The 21,301-nt window shown below is 48.4% G+C and overlaps 1 protein-coding gene across 1 annotated transcript in view; it reads right to left on the reverse strand.

Annotated features, from left to right (window-relative positions):
* LOC122372887 overlaps positions 1-21,301 on the reverse strand; it is a 75,927-nt gene that overhangs the window by 27,368 nt on the left and 27,258 nt on the right. The window contains exon 8 of the mRNA XM_043350552.1: positions 12,343-12,467. Within this exon, the coding sequence (XP_043206487.1) occupies positions 12,343-12,467 (125 nt within the window). The remainder of the gene's footprint in view (positions 1-12,342; positions 12,468-21,301) is intronic.

Raw genomic sequence — 21,301 nt, forward strand, 5'->3', positions numbered from 1 at the left:
GCGTTTTTGCAATCCGTAACTCCCTTATTAGGTGTAATTTGATCCTCAGTGGTGTCATAATATTCCGTTCAAATGACTTATTGAGTGTAATTTGACCCTTGGTAGTGTCATAATATTCCGGTGTCATTTGAGCCCCATTGGGTTCAAATGACACCGGAATATTATGGCACCACTGAGGGTCAAATTACACCTAATAAGCGAGTCACGGATTACGAAAACGCTCAACTGAGTGAAATGACACCCATAGGGTTCAAAAACTCCACATGATAGTATAAAAAAACACTAAATTATTACAGAAATTGTTTTGACGTCACTGGTGGTATACCACCATCTCTTGACTCTGCAGTGTTGGTTCCTATAGGAACCAACACTGCAGAGTCAAGAGATTTTCGGTGAATCAGACTCCGAATCCAGCTCCGGCTTCCAATATCGACTCCGACTCCGACTACGGCCAGAACTGTCGTTTCCAGCCGACTCCGACTACGGCCAGAACTGTCGACTCCAACGAACTCCGACTCTGATTCCGTAACCCTGCCCCTGGTGTAGGTTCAGTGATTTGAATCAATGCCCCGAGTGACGTCATGTGTGAGCTAGCCATGGCTGGTCCGCTACGAAGATGAAATAGGCAATAGCCCAATCAGTAGGCTGCACTGTCAATTTGCGGACGAAGATTTGCGGAAAAAATGCGAGACGAAGAAATGCGGGGACGAAGAAATGTGCGGACGAAGAAATGCGAGACGAAAAAATACGGAGACGAAGAAATGCGAGACGAAGAAATGCGAGACGAAGACATGCAAGACGAAGACATGCAAGACGGAGACATGCGAGGCGAAGAAATGCGAGACGAAGAAATGCGAGACGAAGAAATGCGAGACGAAGAAGTGCGAGACGAAAAAATGCGAGACAAAGATATGCGCGGACGAAGAAATGCGGAGACGACGAAATGCTCGGACGAAGAAATGCGAGACGAAGAAATGCAAGACGAAGAAATGCAAGACGAAGAAAGGCGGAGACGAAGAAATGCTCGGACGAAGAAATGCGAGACGAAGAAATGCGAGACGAAGAAATGCAAGACGAAGAAAGGCAGAGACGAAGAAATGCGCGGACGAAGTTTTGCGGACGAAGAATTGCGCGACGAAGAAATGCCATGCAAAGATTTGTCCGGATACGCTGCGGTATCAATTGATTTTCGGTGACCCAGACTCCGACTCCAGCTCCGGCTTCCAAAGTCGACTCCGACTCTGACTCCGGCCACAACTGTCAACTCCACCCGACTCTGACTCTGACCATGGGCGTAGGAACGGCTGGAACATTGTGGGTGCATGGGTGCAGAAATCCAGCCATGGCCGGTGAAGCGGGGGGGGGGGGCGACACCCGAGCGAAGGCTCGTTACGAGCTTTGAGGGTGTACCATGTCGGAAAGGTACCAACCGATAAGTGCATTTGGAAGCATTGACCCTCTCATGTGTAGGGGGGTCGGATGAACCCCCCCCCCATGGTTGTTCGCAAATAACTCGCGCAAAAAGCGGCCGATCGCGACGAAACTTTTAGTACCCTCGAGTTGATCAGTTTTACACCTACTCTAAAAATTTCATGACCCTGACCCAAAAGACCCTTGACCTGTGACCTGATTCTCGAGACCATGTTCGGCCGGAATAGCGATTTGGCGTATGTTAGCTCACATTATCCGCGCGTTTCCAGTCTTTTTGTGATTGTAGACGTTCAAACATGTGAAATGATGCTCTTCCCATGCATCACGGTGGGTGTGAAGATAACCTGAAGGTCAGGTCAGGTCATTGACCTTTGATGACCTCGGTTCACTTTTTCGAGTTTTACATGTTTCTAGGGTAGTTTATAGAGCTGATTTCGAATTTAGCATCCATTTGAACGTTTACGAAGTAGTTTTAGTGCTTTCGTGACATGCTACGACGCCGTCAGTGGTAGTTGACACCTTATACCTACTATGGATAGCCGGTAGGACGCCTAATGGTTGACCTGACCTGACCTGACCCGATCCGGCCTAAATGCATGAAGAAATCATCTGTGATCAAAACTAACATCAGATATTTGTGATCAGCACCCCGAAAAACCCGATAACAGCTTCACTTTACGCAGTTCTAGCAGGTCCCGATTTTCCCGACTTTTGGAATATTGACGTGACCTGGATGGTCAACCAATGAAGTAGGACCTTAAAATTGGGTATCATCGGCTTCCTCTCGTCACGGGAAACACCCTCGTTTTTTCCGCGAAGCTCTAGCTTGATCAGGGGCCGAACGGCAGGGGGTCCGACCGACCCCCCTCCCCCTCCCCCTACACATTAGAAGCTGGAAAACGCTGCACACATTCGAGGGCTTATATTGTCAATATTGACTACCGCAAAAAGTAAAAGCGGCCAACTTAGCCATTTTCGAAGATATCGGGCTAAAATTTTTGACAGTGGGTCATCGGTTCGGTATGTGTTCAATCACATGCTCCATTTCCCTTTTTTCAGCACAAATGTAAGTTTTGAAGACCATCACTGATCACAGTAGCAAATGCTTCGAAAGATGGATAGTAGGCAACATATCCTGAATTTGCCGTGCTGCATGGGAAGTAGTGTTGATGAAAAGGGGGTTTTTGGTTCAGATTATTGTGGGTGCAGAGTACATTGTCTGCACCCACTGGATAAATATTGTGGGTGCAGCTGCACCCTTGCACCCATGGTTCCTACGCTTATGACTCTGACTCTGTAACCCTGGTGCGAACCACAGCTTAGGTCCAATGGCTTGAGTCAATGCCCGGCCAATCAGCAAGCTGCATTGTCGTGTGACGTCATTTGTGTTCTAGCCATGCCGGTCCGCCACGAAGATGAAATAGCTCAACCTTGCAGGAAAACCGTTAGGAAAGCCGTTGACTTCAGTTGCCGGAAGTGTGCCCACGTGGGTGCGTGTGGTGTGAGCGGGGAGAGGAACTTATTTGAATTAACGCGCTTGTAATGTCGCCAAACGTTGTTTAAAGTGTAGATTTACTTCAAGTGATAGTGCTTTAACGATAAACTTCAGATTTTATTTGTAGTTTGCTCAAAATGCGTATTTAAATAACGAGGCGCTGCACTCGGCGAAATTTTGAAGTAGGACAAGATGGCAACGCACCATGGAGACGGAGGTAAGTTTTTATGTCATTAAGCTGCAGAATAACTCTACCTAAGTAGCGATAATCACCGGTTGATGGAACATTGTTGAAATGTGAGTAATTCCTTACGGTGAATGAAGTCACGGACCCATGAGCCTTACGATAAGTTTTCATTAGATTTTGCCATACATTTCGTGCCCAAATGTTTTGGAATTTATTGTTGCATATAAAATAAAGAATGACATGCATGTATTGTTAATTTGCGTCACGTGGTTAACAACTGCAATTATGACTCTGTTGGACAGTGTATTTTGATCCCATAAGGTGTATGATTCCGAGAATCATTTGACAATATCTGGTATAAAGACTGATTGAAAAGAAGACGTCATCGTCAATAGATAAAATTGTAGCTGCAAGGGCGAAGACACATGTAAGCTACATTTAATGTCTCGTTGCAGTCTGGCTTATCGTTCCTATAAGCTTCAGAAGGAGAACATACCCATGGGTATGTTGGTTATGTACCATACTATTGGTCTCAAGATAAGGGCCCAGGCGACCTGTTTTTCTGAGCTGATGTATGACGCTAACAGGAACAGGCTCTGTATTGGTATAGAAAAACCATCCCAAGAGTCATTTGACACGGTTGAGGTGACACCTACGAGGGGTGTTTTTTGAAGCGTACCAAAAACGCGCAGTTTCCAGGAGTCCGATTACACCCGGAATCAGACACCCCCGAGGTAATCTGACTCTGGTTGGGAGTGTATTTTATACCACATGTCGTCAAATGATTCCCGGAATCATACACCGTGTGGGATCAAAATACACCCTCAAAATCCGATTACTCCCTGAAGTGACACCTAAAAGGGGTGTTTTTTGAAGCGTACCAAAAACGCGCAGTTTCCAGGAGTCAGAATACACCCGGAATCAGACACTTCCTAGAGTATTATGACTCTGATTTGAGGTGTATTTTTATTCCATAAGGCGTATGATTCCGGGAATCATTTGACGCCGTACGGTATAAAAATACACCCTCAACCAGTCTCATAATACCCTAGAAAGTGTCTGATTCCGGGTGTAATCGGACTCCAGAAAACTGCGCGTTTTTGGTACGCTTCAAAAAACACCCCTTTTAGGTGTCATTATTTTTTTCAGTGTATGCAAAAGCCGCCAGCACTCAAACTGTCTCATGCAGTACTCAGACCGAGCCGATCGCCGCGCTCCCTCCCCTGCGCTTCTCAAGCCTCTCGCTCCCAAACCGGCCGCATCCACAAGCACGACCCAAACCACTGAGGCTATCGAGATCGATGAGCCAGTGCCCTCGCCTGACTCTCAGCCAGCTGTCTCTCCCGAGATCGCCCAGAAAACGAAACCGACCCCAGGAACAAGCCGTACTACTGACTGGACCAGAGTACAGGGGCGCAGCGATGCCCATCCCCAGGCCTCTTCTCCTCGCACAGGGGATCGCCAACCACGTCCGCCGATTCGCGTCTCGATGGGTAGGAACCGCGCGTCGAGCTGGGCCTCGCCCAGCCGTGGAAACTCCTCTCGTCGACAACCATGAATACGCACACCATGCTACAATGGAACTGTCGAGGCCTGCTTTCTAAGTGGGCCGAACTAAAAAACTTTTTCTCTGTCTTAACACCGGTACTCATTGCTCTCCAGGAAACTTGGTTTTTACCAACTGATCAGTACAATTTCAATTTATCAAACTACACTTTATATAGGCACGATGAGCTTTACGGACGGCGCCGCCACGGTGGTGTGGCGCTGTACGTACAGAATGATTATACACATAGCGAACTCGATATACACACAGATCTACAAGCCGTTGCATGTACCATGTACATCAACGGAAGAGACATAGATGTATGTAGTATTTATATTCCTCCGGATTTCGATAATTCCGAACTTCTTCGACAGCTCAACCATCTCGTTCAGCAATTCCGACAACCATTTCTTCTTATGGGTGATTTTAATGCCCACAGCCCAGCTTGGTGGGATGAACAGTTGTTAGACGGTAGAGGCAAAATAATCGAAGACTTTATTGACGTCCATAGGCTAGTTACCCTTAATCTTAACCAGCCGACACATTTTAATTTATCTCACAACACAGAGTCAGCCATTGACTTATCACTCTGTTCTCCGTGTCTCGCCCCTTGGTTTCTTTGGAGCGTTGATAGTGACATCCATGACAGTGATCATTACCCGATTTCTCTTACATTTAGTTTTTCAGTTACCGGAATACCATCATTTGTTCCCCGTTGGAACCTTAACAAAGCCGACTGGGTGAAGTTCACCCAACTTTGTGAGGCTCAAATGCAGGATCGTTCTGCAAATCCAGAAGACGGAATATCTCACATTACAGAAACAATTATTTCAGCAGCCAAACAGAGCATTCCAATGACAAAAGTTTGTAAAAAAGGCAAAGCAGTACCATGGTGGTCACCGGTTGTGCAGCAGGCCATCGCTAAGCGAAAGCGAGCCTTTCGTACATATTTAAGACTCCGAACGGACCAGGCCTTAATCTCACGAAATCAGGAGCGCGCAAACGCCAAGCGTATTATCAAGATCGCTAAGCGTGAGTCATGGCAACATTTTCTTTCTTCATTCACTTGTAGTACACCACTCAGTAAGATATGGAACTTGATCCGTAGAATGACTGGGAAGCAGACAAGTGCAACTTTCCCAGTTCTCCGTCTTCCAACGGGTCGTGTAGTTAGTGAACCAAAGGAAGTTGTCAATTCATTAGCATCACAAATTTCACACACTAGCTCCGACGCAAGATACTCTCCAGATTTTGTGGTTGCAGCACGTCGACGTTTTCAGGTTGATCATGCATCTTTTCATTCTAACAATGACGAAAGGGGCATTCCACGATAGATCGACCAAGGCCTAACACCCGACCATTTTTGATTTTGATGAAATCTTGTCTACAGGGTTCTCTTATGCCCTGAAGTCAATGGTGACAACGCCAGACCCCTACGGTCAGCGGTTTAGGAGATATAGCCCCGGGCATTTTGACGAGGTCACTCTGCAGAGTGATTTTTGAAGTGCTATATCTCCTAAAGGAATGAAGGAAATGCATTAAACCTTTGCATCGTTGTGATCGTGGTGAAATGGGCAATTAATTGGCCATCTCGGATTTTCAAAAAAATGATTTTGATTTTTAGCTGTGACGTCATCAATTTTTAAACTTTCTGGCTACCCCCCTAGTACATTAAAATTTGCCATTATTTTTGCTCAGAAATAAAGTTCCGTCAATTTCCTTTCGACTGGGAAAAAACAAAAATGGTAATCTTTCTACAAATATTTTATTTTATTTTTTGAAAATCGCACTACAAACTCTGATTTACAGAATCGGGTTATTAAGCAATATAAGACACATCTGCGAGGACCAGTTACTTCCAAAAAGAGGTTATCTGGGTTTCGGCATATAACCCGCGCCCTGCTGGGGGGGGGGGGGTGTTTGAACACCCCCGCCTTGTGGTTTTTCGCGAATATCTCAAAAACGGCGGCGCTCCGCGCCGCCGTTTTTGGTACACCTTATCATACATCAATTCTACACATGTAGTGAAAATTTCAGACCAAGGTCATTCAAGGTCAGGTCACCAGGTCACTCGAAGTGACCTCACCTCATAAAAAGTTTCAATGTCTGTCATAGCTACACCGAGTGACCGATCGCTTTGAAACTTTCAGAGATTGCTAAGAGCAATAACATGTACAAAATGTATATCTCAGAATTTTGATATCGATGACCTAAGGTCAGGTCAATTTTGCGACCTCCCCATTATAAGTCAATGGTAGAAAATTGAAATGCGCCTCTTTTGGACGAAAGACATTATAAACACTCCCAAACGCTGAATTACAAGTGGTTTAGACACACGGAACATGAAAATGGTGTCCGTGACCCCTGTTTATGCCCTGAGGTCATCTTAGGTCACGAATGGTATCTAACAGTTTTTCGCAAATAACTTTTGATAGAGGCATGCTAGAGCGATGAAAACGCCTTAGATGTGTTCAGCTCGACGATACGGATCGACTGATATGCAACATGACCCTTTCCGGTCAGGTCATGACCTTGACCTGAGGTCAAATTTTCAAGTTGACCTTTCAAGGTCAAGTTATAGTTCATTCGATGCGTCTTGACGAGAGGAACACGATGCCGGTAAAAGTAAGCTCGTACAAGGCTTGGGTCAAAAGTTATTGCAGAAAAACTGTTTCCGAAAAAATCGGCTATTTTTGCAGTTTTTGCCCCCTGCAGGCAAAACCGTTGACGTTAGGTCAAATCTGAGAAAATTACTCAGAAAGGGCGCTAATAGGGCTATCGAATGCGCTTTTCCGCGGCGCTGTAGCTCTATTGGTTCCCGAGTTATGCGTTGGCTTCTTGGATATTGTCTACATTCGACCTGGAAATCGGCGAAATTTTGCCTTCAATGACCTCTGGTGACCTGACCTTTGACCTGACCAAAAAATTGACCGAAGTGATTTCCTCATTATTTTTGACGCTCTTTCGAACGCTGCCTTCCGCGTATCGCTACGTGGCCCAGGAGCCGAGTTAGAAGGGGGGGGGTGTTCAAACACCCCCCCCCCCCCAGCAGGGCGTGGAAATCCAGGACCCCCAGCCGGGCGCGGGATAATATTCTTCTCTTTAACTTCACTTTTGATAACAAAAAAAAGAACTTTAATATTACTTGCACAGGAGTCAATATAATGGCAAAATTATACATACTTTTGAGCTGCCACATTTACCTTGTTTATCAACGTAGCTCAAATGACCAACCGACAGTCGATTTGCAAAGCATATTTACGAACCGACTAATTATAAACGAACAAAATAATTGGTAGTTTCAGGAAGGCAAAAGGTGGTGTAATGTGACTAGGTATTTCATCAGCGAATCATCATTTTCAACGCTGGATGCAATAAAAGCCATAAACAACGGAGTGCACTTCTATAACAGTTGCAATAACAGACGGCAAAGCACCAAGACAGGAACGAGATCACGGCCACACAAACACACTTTTTACTTGGAACGCACTCCGTTGTTTATGGCAGCTCAAAAGTATGTATAATTTTGCCATTATATTGACTCCTGTGCAAGTAATATTAAAGTTCTTTTTTTTTGTTATCAAAAGTGAAGTTAAAGAGAAGAATATTATATGCCGAAACCCAGATAACCTCTTTTTGGAAGTAACTGGTCCTCGCAGATGTGTCTTATATTGCTTAATAACCCGATTCTGTAAATCAGAGTTTGTAGTGCGATTTTCAAAAAATAAAATAAAATATTTGTAGAAAGATTACCATTTTTGTTTTTCCCAGTCGAAAGGAAATTGACGGAACTTTATTTCTGAGCAAAAATAATGGCAAATTTTAATGTACTAGGGGGGTAGCCAGAAAGTTTAAAAATTGATGACGTCACAGCTAAAAATCAAAATCATTTTTTTGAAAATCCGAGATGGCCAATTAATTGCCCATTTCACCACGATCACAACGATGCAAAGGTTTAATGCATTTCCTTCATTCCTTTAGGAGATATAGCACTTCAAAAATCACTCTGCAGAGTGACCTCGTCAAAATGCCCGGGGCTATATCTCCTAAACCGCTGACCGTAGGGGTCTGGCGTTGTCACCATTGACTTCAGGGCATAAGAGAACCCTGTAGACAAGATTTCATCAAAATAAAAAATGGTCGGGTGTAAATCTGATAAAATTTTGGTCGATCTATCGTGGAATGCCCCGAAAGTTATAATGTTCCTTTCACTCTCCAAGAACTCAACAATGCCATAAGTGCCTCCGGGAACACCTCAGTCGGCCCGGACAAATTACATTACGCCTTCTTTCGCAATCTTTCAGAGCGTTCGAGACTTTTGGTTCTCAAAACGTTCAATTCACTTTTTGCCAATCATTTATTTCCTGAAGAATGGAAGACAAGTACAGTAGCAGCGTTATTAAAACCAGGGAAAGCGACACACAATCCTACCAGTTACCGACCTATAGCCATGACAAGCTGCTTAGGAAAACTTTTGGAGCGCATTGTTTCTAAGCGTCTCTCGTTCATTCTCGAGCAGCAGGACATGCTTTCAAGATTTCAATGTGGCTTCCGAAACAATCATAGTACAGTAGATCAATTAATTCGACTTGAAAGCGATATTCGACTAGGTTACAAAAAGAAACAACACACTACAGCAATATTCCTAGACATTAAAAGTGCATACGATATGGTCTACAAGCCAGCCTTGATTTGGAAACTCAAGAAACTTGGAATTAAAGGAAATCTGGGCTATTACGTACTCAATTTCCTCAATGGTTCCAGACGTTTTCGAGTTAGGCGTCGTTCGATTTTTTCCGACTTCTTTGAAACTGAAAACGGTCTTCCGCAGGGCAGCTGTCTTTCTCCTCTGCTTTTTAACATTATGATTGATGACTTATTCCATGATATTCCTTCTGGAGTTAAGTTTTCTTTATTTGCGGATGATAGTGCCATATGGTGCACTACACCCGATTATGACGTAGGCATTCAAAGATTACAAGCTGCACTCGAAAATCTTGAAAGATGGTCTGATAGATACGGATTAGAACTTTCTCCAGAGAAATCTGCATTGATGATCTTTTCGAAGCATGTTTCTCTTCGACCTTCACGCCTTCCAACTTTGAAAAACAAAGATATTCCACTGGTACCTCACTTTAATTTCTTAGGAGTCGTCCTTGACCCACGGTTGAATATGCACAAACACATAAAACACATACGAACAAAGTGCCAAAGAAGACTTAATTTATTCCGGTGTCTGCTTAGTACACCAGCTGGCGCAGATCGACTTACTTTATTGCGTCTTTACAAAGCACTTGTTCTTCCAGTGATAGAATATGGTTGTGCGATGTACGCTGGCGGTAGCCATGCAGCTCTGCAAAAGCTAGAGGTTGTGCAAAATAATTTTCTTAGGCTGGCATTAGGCGCCCTTAAAACCTCTCCAATACATTCTCTTCAAGTAGAAGCAAACATACTTCCCTTACACATTAGACGAATCGACCTTACCTTACGATATTATGCGAAGATTCAACAGTTTCCGGAGCATGCAGCATTCGCAGCTTTAGATGTGCTCCCTCGACTACATTTTAATTATCTCGGACGATGCGAAAAACGAACAGGCCTTACGATAGCATCTAGAGTTCGAAAATATGAAGAAGAATTGGGTTACAACATGCCTGCTGTTCTTCCACTAGCTCGTCTTGGGTTCGCACCATGGTTATTCCATCATCTCGCTATTTCTTTGCTTTTCACAACATCCAAAAAGTCTCTCTCGCCTGAAGAGGTCCAACAAACGTTTTTGAAATATCAGACAGAAAATACAACATATCGTTTCATATACACAGATGGGTCGAAAGCTAACGACCTCACCGGTATAAGCATTTTCTCTCCAGATTTCATTAGGATGCGGAAGAGGCTCATCAATAACACGTCAATATATTTTGCTGAATTATATGCAATCTTAGTCGCAACTCCAGCTGATCAAACAATATCGTGTCCAGAGAGCTTGCATTTGTTCCGACTCGAAGTCCGCTATTCAAAGCCTTCAGAATTTGAACACCTCACAACATACACACATAAGTATAGCCCAAATTCACCAGCACCTTTCGGAGATAGGTACCAAAGTACAGTTTTTATGGATACCTGGTCATGCTGGCATAATGGGAAACACCATGGCTGATCACTATGCCAAGAAAGCCTTGGAACTTCCACACATTTCTCAAGCACACTTCGATATTGATTCTATTCGCACTTCCATCAAATCTCGCTGCAATCATCTTTGGCAACTCAATTGGAATACCAACGGACCAGGCTCACATCTTTATCGAATCAAACCAAAGATCGGATGCTGGTCATCTTCTACTAGACATTCCAGAAAAGAAGAAAAGGCGCTAGCTAGACTTCGCATCGGCCATACTTACCATACTCACTCATTCATTTTTGACCGTCGGCCTCGGCCCACCTGTCCCCGTTGCAGAGTGCCACTTAGTATTGAGCATATCCTCTTGCACTGCCACAAATATGATAATGAAAGAAACGTTCTGCATCAATATTGCAGGCAGAATGCACTGCAACTTACGGTACCGGTTTTATTAGGAAATGATTATGAAGACCTCCTACATCTCTTATTTTCATACTTACCGCAACAAATCTCATAAATCGTTTATAACATTCACATACTACAACACAACACACTAGACTTCACAATATATTAACCATGCTACGTATATAAGTATATCATTGATCAACACAAACGGTGCGCAATGGTCCGCAAGGTCCGAAGCACCTATTCAACAAAAGAGAAGAAAAGAAAGTGCCAATGACTCGACACCCGCGGGGACAATATCCGGTGCTGTTACTGTAGACTGTGGGTACAGTGCATATTTACGAGTAATAGGGCAGGCAAGTCTGCTTACCCTCTAGCTAGAATCTGGACATGGCGAGGTAATACACATATACCACCCGCAGAGCAACGCTTAATTCCCCAGCTTCGGGTGAAATTGTTTTCAGTGCGAGGCGCCGGCCAGATGGGGTTTAGTCGAAGTACCGCACGTCGACGTTACTGCCGTCGGGCGGTTTGCTAAGCCGTCCAAGTACAGCCCCTGAAAGGAGACCATGTCTGGTTACACACAACGCCGGATAGTGACGTCATAGACAGTCAGTTCAGACTGATGACTTGACGTCACCTTGAGAGACGGTCACTGCCAATGAGCCGTTAGTAACGTCATAAACAGCTAATGCATAATGGTGTGACGTCAATCACATAAACCATGGTACCATGCTGGCTGATTAGGTAAATGATAAACAAATCAGTACAAATACATTTAAAGTATATTGAACCGCTCGTCAGCGACGTCACAAAGAGCTAGCCCATGCTGATGGTGTGACGTCACTTTTAGAGATGCACTGACAATATACCTACTGATATGTCTCCCGACTGATGTCTGATAAGGCATCGTGCCATATGTGACATGTGTGACATCATACTAGCGCTGGTGACGTCTAGTAATAGTGACGTCTAATGCCAGTAATGTCTAGTGATAATGACGTATAGTGCTAGTGAAGTCCAGTGCTAGTGAAGTCCAGTGCTAGTGAAGTCCAGTGCTAGTAACGTTTAGTGCTAGTAATATCTCGTGCTGGTGCGTGTCCGAGAGGCCGGTGGCGCCGTGTCGTCTGGTGTGGGTGGTCAAAGACGCCGTCACTTACTGGGGACATCGAGATAGATGGTACGGCCCAGGCCTGTCTTCAGCAGGGCGGTCAGGACGGCCTGGCAGTTTACTGCTGAGGAGGTTAGGTACAGGCTGCACAGTTTGCTGCAGGTCCCTGCCATCCTGTAACAGAACAGAACAGAACAGGTCAGCCTGCGAGACACAGTGACACACAGTGGCACCAGCGGTCAGCTCAACACTTCATGGCACGTTGACACTGCCAGTAGCCAAATGCGACCATAGGAATCATTTGTGGATCCACATCGTACGACCCACACAGGGGAACGGAGATATGAATACCGCTAGATGAAATGTCCAGACTGGGGTAGTGCGACTCGCAAATAGTGATCTGTCTGTCTGTCTGTCTGCCTGTCTGCCTGTCTGCCTGTCTACCTGCTGCCTGCCTGCCTGCCTGCCTGCCTGCCTGTCTGCCTGTCTGCCTGCCTGTCTGCCTGCCTGTCTGCCTGCCTGTCTGCCTGCCTGTCTGCCTGTCTGTCTGTCTGCCTGTCTGTCTGTCTGTCTGTCTGTCTGTCTGCCTGTCTGTCTGTCTGTCTGTCTGTCTGTCTGTCTGTCATGTCTCTGCCATCGCTCTCTGTGAGGCCGCCGAGCTCTGCACCGACCTCCGACTGGACGAGGTCCGCCGGGCGGACGACCGAGACGAGGAGGCGCAGCTGCTCCTACAGACAGTAACGGACGGTTTTCCGTCACAGAAGACCGATCTGCCGCCGCTCCTGCGACCCTACTGGCCCGTCCACAGCCGACTTGCTGTTGATGACGGGCTGGTGAGTGCGGCTGCCGGCTGGTTATTCCCCGGCGGATGCGAGCCGCAGTGCTGGCCGAGCTGCACGCCAGCCACCAGGGAAAAGAAAAAACAAAGAGCCGCGCTCGTCAGATCGTATTCTGGCCGGGCCTCAACAACGACATTGACAATGTCACGAGGAGCTGCCAGGCGTGCCAGCGCGAGCTGCCCTCCCAGCCGCAGGAGACATACAGACCGCGTGAGGCACCGAGCCGGCCGTTCCAGCACCCCTGCACGGACTTTTTCGAGCACGCCGGCCGCCACTACCTGCTCGCCGTCGACCCGCTGTCGGGGTGGCAGTTCGTGCGCCCCCTCGGCTCGACCGCCACAGCTGCCCAGCTGATTCGCGAGATGCGGGGCATATTCTGCATCTGCGGCGTGCCCGAGGTGCTGTGGTCGGACGGCGGGCTGCAGTACACCTCGCGCGCCTTCGCTACATTTCTTCGAGAGTGGGGAGTGCAGCACCGCACCTCGTCGCCGCACTACCCGCAGTCGAACGGGCGCGCGGAGGCCGGTACGCGGCCAAACTGATTCGCCGCGTCTGGAACCAGCGGACCGCCTCAGTGGACCAAGACGCCTGGGTGCGCGGTACCCTCCAGTACCGAAACACACCGGGACCGGACGGCCGGTCACCAGCCCAGATCGTGTTCGGTCACCCGGTGCGCGACATGATTCCGGCCCATCGGCGCTCGTTCGCGCCCTGTTGGCAGCGCGCCGCCGACGAGGCCGACGCCGTCGCCGCCGAACTACGAGAAGACGCACGAGAGCGCTACGACCGGCGCGCCACCGACCTGGGCGACCTGCGAGTCGGCAGTCAGGTGGCCGTCCAGGACCCGGCCAGCAAACGATGGGACCGGCACGGCGTCATCGCAGCGGTGGGCCCGCACCGCCGCTACTACGTGCGCCTGCCGAGCGGCCGCGTGTTCACGCGAAACCGACGGTTCCTGCGCCGGCGCTACGGCCACGCGGCGCCGGACAGCCCGCCTCCGTCGCGCGCCGCGGGCTCACAGGGCGGCGAACCGCCCGCCGCGCCGCCGCCGCCGCCGCCGCCGGCCCCGTCTCCGGCGCCCCCGCGCCGCTCGGAGCGCAGCCGGCGCCGACCCTCTCGGCTCATTGAGACGTGTCGGCTCACTCGCACCGGCAGAGGGGTGGGGGAGTGAGGAGAGAAGGAGAGAGCCGTGATTCGCGCGTGTGTGCGCACCGAGCTGAACCGCGACCAAGTGAGTCGTGGTCGGCGTGCGTGTTGTGTTGCGTGTTTTTAAAAGAGCCCTCAGTGTCTGGCTTTATTTGTATGTGCCCACACTGCCCAGATGTTCGGCCACCGTGAGAGCGTTTCTCGTCATTGAATCGGATTGTTTGTTTGTTTGTTTTGTTGGGTTAGGCCCTTTCGGTCGACAAGACCATTGCAGAGCCGGAAGGATGATAGGAATTAGGGGGAGACATTGGTCTGGGCAGGCACCCTAGTGAGTCGCCGAGGCTGAACCCGTCCAGAGGACAGGCCACCCAGCCCCAAGGCACTCACTGCACCCGGCTACGGGGTGCGCTCCCTCAGGAGCAGCGGTGCCGCTCCAAGGGAGCAGCCCGCATGAGATAAAGTTGCCTGTCCAGCCCGGACAAGGGTGTAACTTTGTATACTTTCGAGGTCCCATGTGGGACCCCAATGCGAACATTTGGGACCCCAATTGTCATTTAGGGACCCCAATAGTGGAGGCCCCCAAGACGCACCAGCCACTACAAATGGAGGTGCGATGTTCATATAGAAGGTTCTCTGTATAAATAGGAGGCCCCTTAGATAAATAGGAGGCCCTGTTGGACATATGGGAGGCCCCCTGGTTAAATATGAGGCCCCCTGAACAAGTAGGAGGCCCCCTGAACAAGTAGGAGGCCCCCCGGAAAACAGGAGGCCCCCTGGAGAAATAGGAGGCTCTCTGGACAAGCAGGAGGCCTCCTGGACAAATAAGAGGCCCCTAGACAAATCGGAGGCCCTCTGTACAAATAAGAAGCTCTCTGAACAAATAGGAGGCCCCATGGACAAGTCAGAGGCCCTCTGTACAAATAGGAGGCCCCCTGCAAAAATAGGAGGCCCCCTGGACAAATAGGAGACCCTAGACCTAGACAAACAGGAGGCCCCTTTCACAAAAGGAGCCCTGGACAAATAGAAGGCCCCTTTCACAAAAGGAGGCCCCCTGGACAATTAGGAGGCCCCCTGGACAAATAGGAGGCCCCCTGGACGAATAGAAGGCCCCTGGATAAATAGGAGGCCCCCTGAACAAGAAGGAGGCCCCCTGGATAAAGAGGAGGCCCCCTAAAAACAGGAGCCCTCTGGATAATAGGAGGCCGCTTGGAGAATAGGAGGCTTCTTTAACCAAAAGGAGGCCCCCTGGACAAATAGGAGGCCCCCTGAACAAGTAGGAGGCCCGTTGGACAAATAAGAGACCTCTTAGACAAATAGGAGGCCCCCTAGAAAAATAGCAGGCCCCTTGAACAAATAGGAGGCCCCCTGGACAAATAGGAGGCCCCCTGTACAAATAGGGGACCTCTTGAACAAAAAGGAGGTCCCATGGACAAGTAGGAGCTAGAGGCCCTCTGTACGAATAAGAGGAGCCCTGGACAAATAGAAGGCTCCCTAAACAAAAAGGAGGCCCTTCAAAAAAGGAGGCCCCTGGACAAGTAGGAGACCCCTGCACAAATATGAGACCCCTGTTCGAATAAAAGACCCCTGGATAAATAGGAGGCCCCTGGACAAATAGGAGGCCCCTGAACACGTAGGAGGCCCCCTGGATAAAGAGAAAGCCCCTGGAAAATAGAAGCCCCTGGATAAATGGGGACCTTCTGGAGAAACAGGAGACCTCCTGGACAAATAGGAGGCCCCCTAGACGAATAGGAGGCCCCCTGGACAAATAGAAGGCTCGCTAAACAAAAAGGAGGCTCAAAAAAGGAGGCCCCTGGACAAGTAGGAGACCCCTGCACAAATATGAGACCCCTGGTCGAATAAAAGACCTCTGGATAAATAGGAGGCCCCCTAGACAAATAGGAGGCCCTCTGTAACAGTAGGAGGTTCTCTGTACGTACAAATAGGAGAACGGCGCTCGACATGTAGAAGCTCAGCTGTATGTACAAAAAGGAGGCTCTCTGTGCAAGTAGTCGAAGTAGGAGGCTCTCTGTACTGTACCTACAAATAAAAGGCTCCCTGGGCAACTTAGATGCTACACAAATCTGAGGTCACCTATATAAAGCGGGACTCTGTTGGAGTACCTGTTTGAATAAATTATTGTCCTGATATTCAAATTATTTAATCCTCGCCCGCACATGGGGGGGGGGCAGTGGTTGTCACTCCCCCCCCCTCCCCAAGGTAGTTTTTCTGCTCTGCGCTCAACATTTTGATTGCTAGAAGCCGGATGTTTCGTATAGCTGCTTCTCTATCCTTTCTTAGCGTCCACTGAAAATTTCAAGTTTCTATGGTTTTTTGGTTTCGGAGATACTGATATGACCTTATTCTTCAGGTGATGTCATAGCCCAAATGACAAATACCCAATACCTATCTTGCGTTGGCTATGGGTCTTGTGAGCTTTTGACACTTTGATTTCGGCCTTTTTGCCAGTCTTACCTCCCACCTATCATGGAACATGTTGTTCGATGATGTAGAGATGCCAGGGTCAGGGTCAAGGTCAACCTAGGTCGTCTAAAATATTGCGTTTTAGGCAAGTTGAATTTACTTTCGTGAAGTTTCATTGACTGTATTTTTGGTAAAACCTTCTCAGTTCATGATCTCATGTAATATGGACACATTCACAATCGGTGCAAACATCAGTATACACACAGACACGCACAGACATACAAACACATATCATTGACCTTGACCTAACTTGACCTGAAATGACCACAGCCAGCAAAAACCTAGTCGGATAGTGTGACAAAGAGGTTCTAGCTGGCTTGGCACCACAATACGGCAGCGTCATCGGTATATGATGAGCAGCACACGTGATATTCCAACGGGCAACGGTGAGCCCAAACAGCAACATTCTTTAGTTTGACCTGACCTGGAAGGTCAATGACTGACCTGATGAGATAAAATTTGGTATCATTGGATTCGTCTCTTCCCAAAGAATCTGTTGCTCTTGACCGCGAAGCTTAAAATCTTGTAAGAAAAAATTGTGGTGATGTAGAATAAAATACCTACACAAGCAGCGGACCAACCCATCATATACCGATGACGCTGCCGTATTAGTGCCAAGCCAGCTAGAACAGCTCTTTGTCACACTATCCGACTAATTTGCTGGCTGTGGTCATTTCATGTCAAGTTAGGTCAAGGTCAATGATATGTGTTTGTATGTCTGTGTATGTCTGTGTATGTACTGATGTGTGCACAGATTGGTTTGTGTTTCCCTATTACATGATATCATGAACTGAGAAGCTTTTACTAAACATGCAGTCAAAGAAACTTCACGAAAAGTAAATTCAGCTTGTCTAAAACGCAATAGTTTTAGATGACCTAGGTTGACCTTGACCCTGACCCTGACATCTGTACATCGCAAAACAACATGTTCAATGATAGGTGGGAGGTAAGACTGGCAAAAAAAGCCGAAATCAGGGTGTCAAAAGCTCACAAGGCCCATAGCCAACGCAAGATATTGGGTATTCGTTATTTAGGGCATGACATGACCTGAAGAACAAGGTCATATCTCCAAACCCAAAAGCCACAGAAGCTTGAAATTTTCAATAGACGCTGAGAAAAGATAGAAAAGCAGTTATACAAAAAAATCAGGTTTCTACCTTTAAAAATGTTCAGTGTAGAGCAGAAAAACTAAATTGGGGGTGGCAACCATCCCCCCAGGTGCGGGCGAGGGTTAACCCTCACACTTTCTGGGGTCGACTAGATTCGTTGTGCAATGCTGTGCCGTTAAATTTTTTTTTTCTATAATAACGGCATTTTGTTTTATTGTCGAAATTGAAAAAGCCAGAAATTTTCGTCGATTTCGGACGCCGCGGGGGATATTTACATACAATGTCACCCTGCTGGCCTGGATCCACCAGTAGGGTCAGGTGACCTACCATTTCTTTATTAAAACCCTCGCCGGCACAGGCCATTTTGCGTCCTTCGACGGCACAAGGGGGGGGGGGGTTGGTACGACCCCCCCCCCCTCGCGTTTGGCCCCTGATCGAGCTAGAGCTTCGCGGAAAAAACGAGCGTGTTGCCCGTCACGAGACGAAGCCGATGATACCCAATTTTAAGGTCCTAAGTCATCGGGTGACCTTCCAGGTCAGGTCAATGACCCGAAAACCGGGAAAATCGGGACCTGTTAGAAAGTCGTAAAGTGTGACTGACGGGTTTTCCGGGGTGCTGATCACGAATATCGTGTTAGTTTTGAGCACACATGATGTCTTTAAGCATTTAGACCACGTCGGGTCAGGTCAGTTCAGGTCAACTGGTAGGGGTCGTGACGGGTATTCGTAATACGTGTCAGCCGCCTCCGACAGCTTCGTAACATGTTACGAAGGCACCAAAACTACTTCGTAAATGTTCAAATGATTGCTAAATTCGAATGCAGCTCCAAAAACTAGCCTAGAAACGTTTAAAACTCGAAAAGTGAACCGAGGTCACCAAAGGTCAATGACCTGACCTGACCTTCAGGTGAACTTGACAGCCACCCTAATGTATGGGAGCGACATCAAATCACATGTTTGAACGTTTGAAACCACAAAAAGCTTGCAAACGCGCGGCTAATGTTAGCCGACATACGCCGAATCGCGATTCCGGCCAAACATGGTCTCGGAAAAGAGGTCGCAGGTTAAAGGTCATTGGGGTCAGGGTCATGAAATTTTCAGGGTAGGTGTAAAATTGATCAATGCGAGGGTACTGAAAGTTTCGTCGCGATCAGCCGCTTTTTACGCGAGTTATTCGCGAAAAACCTTAAGGGGGGGTTGCATCAACCTCCCCCCCCCCTGTGCCGGCGAGGGTTAATATTAAAAAAAAAAAATAGATCATGGCATCCGAGCTGTGACGAAAAATAAGTGACCTAAATCCGATGAGAAAACTGGATTTGGGGGTACCCTAAGTTTGGCTTCTGAGCCTCTGGTCCCCCAGTGAAAATTTCTTAGAGGAGGCCCTGGCGTGGTTCGTAAATTACCACTTCCGCAATTGGAGGCCCCTAATTGCTTGGAGGCCCCCACTAAATGGAGGCCCCCTTGGACGTTTGGGACCCCAATGGTGATGTCAAAGTTTCACCCATGCTGGTGCCGTCCGGTTTTGGACGGACGGATCTGCGGAGGGCGGAGTCTTCAGGCGCAGGGCGGGAGCCGTGCTGGTCTGGCTGGACGAAGAGGCCGAGGAACTGCGGGCCCCGGCCAGTGACGTACCCAAGGGGGGGCCACGGGGGCCATGGCCCCTCCTGAGCGCCGAAGGCGCTCAGGGGGCCCCTCAGGCCCCGGTATATTTTTTCAAACACTGGATCAAAGTTTCATTTGTGTGCCCCTGTTTACCCGAGGGGCCCCTGATGACCCGATGGCCCCTGCAGTCATCCGAGGGCCCCCGGTTTCCTGGGCCCCTGGTCGCCTAGGGGGCCCCTGGTAGCCGGGGCCTGGTCGCATGGGGCCCCTGATTGCCTGGGGTCCCTAGCCTAGGGGGCCCTGGTAGCCGGGGGGCCTGGTCGCATGGGGGCCTGGTCGCATGGGGGCCTCTGGTCGCATGGGGCCCATGATCGCCTGGGGCCCCTAGTCGCCAAGGGGGCCCCTGGTAGCGGGGGCCTGGTCGCATGGGGGCCCCTGGTTGCCTGGGGGCCCCTGGTCGCCTGGGCGGGCTGGGGGGCCCGGGTGACCTAAGGGCCCCTTCGGAAGCAGGTGGCCCCCTCCTGGGCGAAATCCTGGGTACGTGCCTGGCCCCGGCCGGAGAGCTGTGCTATAGCAACCGCGCGGAGATGGAGGCGCTGTTGACCGGTCCGGAGACCCTACTCGGAAGAGACAGAGACCAGGACCTGCGGTCCGTACCTATCTGCTAACTGTGCGGTGGAGCTGGTGTAGTGCAGCATCTTTGGATGGATAGCTGCATTTCACGATTGAATAGTTGTTACTTTTCAGTGCGGGTAGCGTGACGAACAATGTGGTAGCTGTTGGCCACTTCTGCGGCCGCTGCTATTCCATACTCGAAGGCAGGCGCGCTGTTTGGCTGGGCCCGCCAGAATGTTCCCATTAGGTGTCGAGGACAAAGCGAGTATATTCATGTTCTTTTAATGCACAGAGGTCCGTTATATATTTGCGTGAAGTTTTATTTTTAGTTGACGATTGCGTAGGGCAGATTCATCTTCTCTCTTTCATTTTTTTTTTTTGGCCACTTTTGCGTTCATCTTTGTTATAAGTGTCCTGGTCCGTGTCCTGGTCCGGCTTGATGGTCATCTTTATTCGTATTGTATTTTATATTACGAACATGCCGGTGATCAATGCAATACACTTTTTGTTAATAATGCTGCCTTAGCCCTGATCCTTTTTGGTATGTCTTGATTGTACGACTACGATAGTGATCTTTCCTAACCAGAATATGCAGGTAACCAATTTAAATGCTGCCAAAATTTTGTCATTACGTGATATATCTAAAGAAAATCAAGCTCCTGAACGACGTAACCGGAAACTCAATAGGACATGGAATTTTGTGAAGCAAAACTACAGAAGTAAGGCTGGCTACGCCAGGGGCGTCGCCGACGGGGGGGTCGGGGGGGTCGTGACCCCCCCACTCTTGAAAACTGGGGGTGTCGACCCCCCCACTTTTTGCGATGCTGAGTATGCTTTTTTAGCTTTTATGTCAGTGAAGCAGGCGTCAGCAACACCAACAAATACATCAGATTCAAAATCGCTTCAAGAGTTCCCTAAAGTCAATTAGCCAATTACCTAAAGGTCAATTAGCTGTGGGCGGGGAACACCAGCACAACAATGTTTGTAAGTAGCCCCCATCCTTGTACCTTTTTACCCCTCAAAGGATTGGACGCGCCAAAACTGCCCCGAGCGTTCGTCTGATCGTTTTTAAAAAATGGTCGCAGTCGATTCGTCGGATCAGTACCTAACTACAAAACTACAAGCTAGCCTCAGCCCCATGGCTACCGTCACAACTAGCTGTACAGTGCACATGTAGGGGAAAGGGAGTCAGATGGAACCGTCTCGGGCTTTCGCA

The sequence above is a fragment of the Amphibalanus amphitrite genome, unplaced genomic scaffold (genome assembly GCF_019059575.1).
Source record: "Amphibalanus amphitrite isolate SeventyFive unplaced genomic scaffold, NRLGWU_Aamphi_draft 001413F_arrow, whole genome shotgun sequence".
NCBI lineage: Eukaryota > Metazoa > Arthropoda > Thecostraca > Balanomorpha > Balanidae > Amphibalanus > Amphibalanus amphitrite.